The sequence below is a fragment of the Triticum aestivum genome, chromosome 1A (genome assembly GCF_018294505.1).
Source record: "Triticum aestivum cultivar Chinese Spring chromosome 1A, IWGSC CS RefSeq v2.1, whole genome shotgun sequence".
In the NCBI taxonomy this organism is placed as follows: Eukaryota; Viridiplantae; Streptophyta; class Magnoliopsida; order Poales; family Poaceae; genus Triticum; species Triticum aestivum.
The window spans coordinates 82,029,253-82,034,080 of record NC_057794.1 but is presented as its reverse complement, the minus strand read 5'-3'; the positions used below and the strand labels follow the sequence as shown (position 1 = coordinate 82,034,080).

General features: G+C 41.4%; 1 protein-coding gene across 2 annotated transcripts in view; it reads left to right on the top strand.

The window, feature by feature from the left end:
- LOC123191203 (cullin-1) overlaps positions 1–3,655 on the top strand; it is a 7,119-nt gene extending 3,464 nt beyond the window's left edge. The window contains exons 7-18 of one of the 2 annotated variants that reach the window (XR_006496766.1): positions 148–237; positions 318–398; positions 486–548; positions 976–1,011; positions 1,101–1,187; positions 1,289–1,438; positions 1,534–1,589; positions 1,699–1,981; positions 2,093–2,236; positions 2,315–2,406; positions 2,618–2,785; positions 3,192–3,271. Coding sequence is in view for 1 of the 2 variants with exons in the window: in XM_044604007.1 (XP_044459942.1) it covers positions 148–237; positions 318–398; positions 486–548; positions 976–1,011; positions 1,101–1,187; positions 1,289–1,438; positions 1,534–1,589; positions 1,699–1,981; positions 2,093–2,236; positions 2,315–2,533; positions 2,618–2,785; positions 3,192–3,293 (1,479 nt within the window). In the remaining variant the exon portion in view is untranslated. Of the gene's footprint in view, positions 1–147; positions 238–317; positions 399–485; positions 549–975; positions 1,012–1,100; positions 1,188–1,288; positions 1,439–1,533; positions 1,590–1,698; positions 1,982–2,092; positions 2,237–2,314; positions 2,534–2,617; positions 2,786–3,191 lie in introns of both variants that reach the window. The other variant, XM_044604007.1, reaches the window with a different exon arrangement.
- The last annotated feature ends 1,173 nt before the right edge of the window (positions 3,656–4,828 follow it).

Genomic DNA, 4,828 nt, shown 5'->3' with positions numbered 1-4,828 from the left:
CGGACGCTCGCCCACTGTTTTTGGTGATTTGAAAATGCTAAACAAATTAGTATCTAGTTGGTCTTCCTGAGAGAACATTTGTCATGATTTCCCTCTCTTTAGCATATCAGTTAACTTAACATTAACATAATTCGTGGATTGTTTCAGAAAGTGCAACATGAGTTGTTAACTCAGTATGCAAGCCAACTTTTGGAGAAGGAGCATTCTGGATGCCATGCATTACTTCGTGATGACAAGGTATAACCAGAGAGTCATATCCCTGGAGAGTAATAATAATCGGGAACATCAAGTAATTTGACTGTTTGCATCTGTTGTAGGTTGAGGATCTCTCAAGGATGTACAGGCTCTTTTCTAGAATAACCCGTGGCCTAGAACCTGTTTCTCAAATTTTTAAGCAGGTATCTGCTTATGCAAAGCATGCTTTAGTTATTCCATAGAACAATTTGGAGTTTTGGACATTGTATTTAAGTGATGTTATTCTGCAGCATGTTACCAACGAGGGGACAGCATTGGTGAAACAAGCAGAAGATGCTGCTAGTAATAAGAAGGTGCGCATTTATTGTCACTATAACTTCACAGTTTCTGTGGATCTCAATGTATTTTTATACTTAAGGCCGCTTGTACCACGTGCAACACCCAGTCCATTAATTTAGCATTGCATGCTAGAGCCCGTTATTTATCTGGGCTGGGTTGAACTCATTTCATTTTTCCTCTTATACCTCCCCTCTTCCCTGATTGTACCTGCCTCATGCGCCCCCTGCTTGTACAAGTGATTGTTGGAGGAAAGGACCAGTTGGGTTCCTTGTCAGATAGTGCCTAGAAATGGGTTGTTGCAGTATGTCCCGTTTTGGTTTCTTGTCGATGCTTTATTTTGCTCTGTCTAGTAGTTGTCTCTGTGCTTCAGACTCGGCTTTTCAAGTAATTTCTTTATTCGTCATCTTGAAGTGAACATCTAACAATTGATTATTCTTACAGCCAGAGAAGAAGGACATTGTTGGTTTGCAGGAACAGGTGTGTACATTCAGACTATATTGCTGTCAACCCAACTTTTGTAATTTTAGTTGCGACATTTATCACCATCTGAGAATTTCTGGTTTTAGGTTTTTGTCCGGAAAATCATTGAGCTCCATGACAAGTATGTAGCATACGTCACTGACTGTTTCCAGGGGCATACTCTCTTCCATAAGGTTTGTCAGATTATATGTTTATTTGTTTCTCCATGATTCATCTTTTGCAATAAAATAAACAGGAACACTCTCTGATCTTTGTTTCCTATTCCTTTGCACAGGCGCTTAAAGAGGCTTTTGAAGTGTTCTGCAACAAAGGTGTCTCTGGCAGTTCAAGTGCTGAATTGCTTGCCACCTTCTGTGATAATATTTTAAAGAAAGGCGGCAGTGAAAAACTCAGTGATGAAGCTATTGAGGATACCCTGGAGAAGGTACATGCGTCAATCTGTTATGTGTTCTCTTTTACTTGCAGACATTAGTGCATTTTTATCTTTCGGGTGTTAATCTGGAACTGGCCATTCATCAGGTAGTGAGATTACTCGCCTACATCAGTGATAAGGACCTTTTTGCTGAGTTTTACAGGTAATAGTTTTTAACATTGTACAATAACTTTAATGCCTTGTAAGCTCAAGAAGATAAGGAATTCCATTGATTTCACTCTGGGCCTGATGTTTCATGGTGATGATGGCAGGAAGAAGCTGGCTAGGAGATTGCTATTTGACAAGAGTGCTAATGATGAGCACGAAAGAAGCATTCTGACCAAGCTAAAACAACAGTGTGGTGGCCAATTTACTTCAAAAATGGAGGGCATGGTCACCGACCTTACTGTTGCAAGGGATCATCAAACTAAGTTTGAAGAGTTCATAAGCACACACCCTGAATTGAATCCTGGGATAGACTTGGCGGTCACTGTTCTGACAACAGGATTTTGGCCAACTTATAAATCATTCGATATAAACCTTCCTGCTGAGATGGTAAATTTACTGTTTTCTTGTGCTCTCCACTTCTGCAAACTGAGGTCTTAACTATTTTATGGCCTTACTCTCTGTAAGATTATTAACATTGACAACTCCCAAAACAAATAGGTGAGATGTGTCGAGGTTTTCAAAGAGTTTTATCAAACAAGAACTAAGCATAGAAAACTTACATGGATATATTCCTTGGGAATCTGCCATATCACCGCAAAGTTTGAGGCCAAGACTATCGAGCTCATTGTTACAACTTACCAGGTAAGCATAAACACGTACATGGTCTTGCTTTTATTTCAGGTGCCACAGACTAATGGTTTCTTTCGGACTCTTTGTCAGGCTGCATTGTTGCTACTGTTCAATGGAGCTGATAAACTTAGTTACTCTGAGATAGTAACGCAACTGAACCTGTCAGATGACGATGTAGTGAGGTTGCTCCATTCTCTCTCTTGTGCGAAATACAAGATTCTTACTAAAGAACCAAGTAACAGATCTATTTCTCCTAATGATGTATTTGAATTTAATTCAAAATTTACTGACAAGATGAGGAGAATTAAGGTATTTTTGGTTGTATGTTTTTTTCTTGCTTCCTCTATTTCGTTACGGCTGGATGTAATCCTTGCTTATTATTTCTGTCTGTAGATACCTCTGCCTCCAGTTGATGAGAAAAAGAAGGTAGTTGAAGATGTTGACAAGGATCGAAGATACGCAATTGATGCATCCATTGTTCGTATTATGAAGAGCCGGAAAGTCTTGGGTCACCAGACACTAGTAATGGAGTGTGTGGAGCAACTTGGTCGCATGTTCAAGGTATGAAACATTCTTCTAGTGCTGTTAGCTGTGCTAATGGTAAATGTGGTTGTGTCCATTTGATCTTGCCTTTGTAGGACCAGTGACAGATGTGTTTACATGGCTAGTATGTCAAATTCAAGCCATATTTTTTTGTCGTGTAGCTTGTTGAGTCCTCAGGCTTGCATCCTCACATTAGTGCAAATGAGAAATATATAGCTATATTTACTAATTAATTTTAAATCATACAGTATACTTTAAACCATACACAATGCATCCAGATGTTGCCCAATATCTTAATTTCTTTCTTGGGAACTATGGATATTCCAGACTGAAATATTTACCAACCATTGAAGCTAGTACATTGTATGTAGAAATTTCCTTCGATTCCTTGACCTGATCATGAATGCTGGTTTTATCCCTTCAGCCCGACTTCAAAGCAATAAAGAAGCGCATTGAGGATCTTATAACCAGGGATTACCTGGAGAGGGACAAGGAGAACCAGAACGTCTACCGATACTTGGCTTGATCATCTGTTCTCCATGCTGGGTTCGGTAACAGTATGACTACCAAGCTACTGCTATTTAAGGATGCTATATTTTGTGCCATGGCACACCGCATTGGCTTGTCCAGATGGATAACCTGGTGGCGGCACCGACGTCTGTCATTTGTACATGAAGGTCGTCAGATCCAGTTCCTTGGCCCTACCTGTATGATAGAACTGCCCTGGTAACAGAGAAGGTGGTTTGTCAGGGCAGGCCTTGGTAAATGTTGTACACTCCTACTGGTTGTTGTGTTCAGTTTTTCCGATTGTATTATCAATATAGTTTTCCTGTAACATATCCTTGCGACACAAAGATAATTCAAAGGAATGTATCTCTTGCTGGACCACCTTCGGCTGTGTAATTTCTGTAGCAGCGGCAAGAGACTGTATTGTGACTTCACAAGGATTTCATATAAAGAGATGATGATAGATGTCAAAACTGGCAAACCTGGTGCATGTAGCTCCCGCTTGCGCAGGGTCCAGGGAAGGGTCCGACCACTTTGGGTCTATAGTACGCAGCCTTTCCCTACATTTCTGTAAGAGGCTGTTTCCAGGACTTGAACCCATGACCTCATGGTCACAAGGCAGCAGCTTTACCACTGCGCCAAGGCTCCCCTTCATAGATGTCAAAACTGGGATCATGTGAAATTTGCTCGAGGCCCATTTGAACCTGACGGCTACGGTGTGGCATTTCAACGGGGGAAATTACAACGCCTTCTGGAACAATGGGATTTGGGGTTCTTTTCGCATTGACGAGTTTCGATGGAAAAAGAGGGTTCTTGTTGCACTGATGTATTTTGAAGGCTTTCCTGTTGATACTGCAGTTGATTCTATTTTTGTTGTGAACTATACATATCCATGTTCTTAGCTGTTCATTTGGGTTTGTTTCCTGCAAGTAAATGATTTCATATGTTTTTGAAGGAATCTGTATGCATTTAAGTGGACCACGTTAGCGGTGGCTAGGGGTCAGTTTTTCCCCTTCGGACTCTGCCGATGAGCCCATGGATTCGAGCTCGTCTTCCGTGCTCTGATCCTTTCCGAGTTTGTTTGTCTGGATGGATTCAATTAAGCTCCAGCGTAGATTCCCGTTGTCTCTTGGGGCAGTGAGGTTCTGGGCGATGGTGGTATGATGCTAGGCGCTTCATACCGGTTCAAGGGTTCAAGATGGTGGTATGATGTTAGGCGCTTCATATCGATTCAAGGATTCAAGATGGTGGTATGATGTTAGGCGCTTCATATCGATTCAAGGGTTCAATAACAACGATTACGACTCTATGATGTTAGTCCTTAGTTACACGTGCATGACGATTTCTTGGCCATGATCGATAAGGCTAGTCTAGCTCCGATAGGGGGCAGCGATTGCGACGCATCGGCGACTCATTCTGATGGTGGTAGTGATCGTTCCACGGTCCAAAAGCCTTGAAGTATTTTTTTATTATGCATTTGGGTGCTTTGGCGACTCATTCTGATGGTGGTGGTGATCGTTCCACGGTCCAAAAGCCTTGAAGTATTTTTTTTAT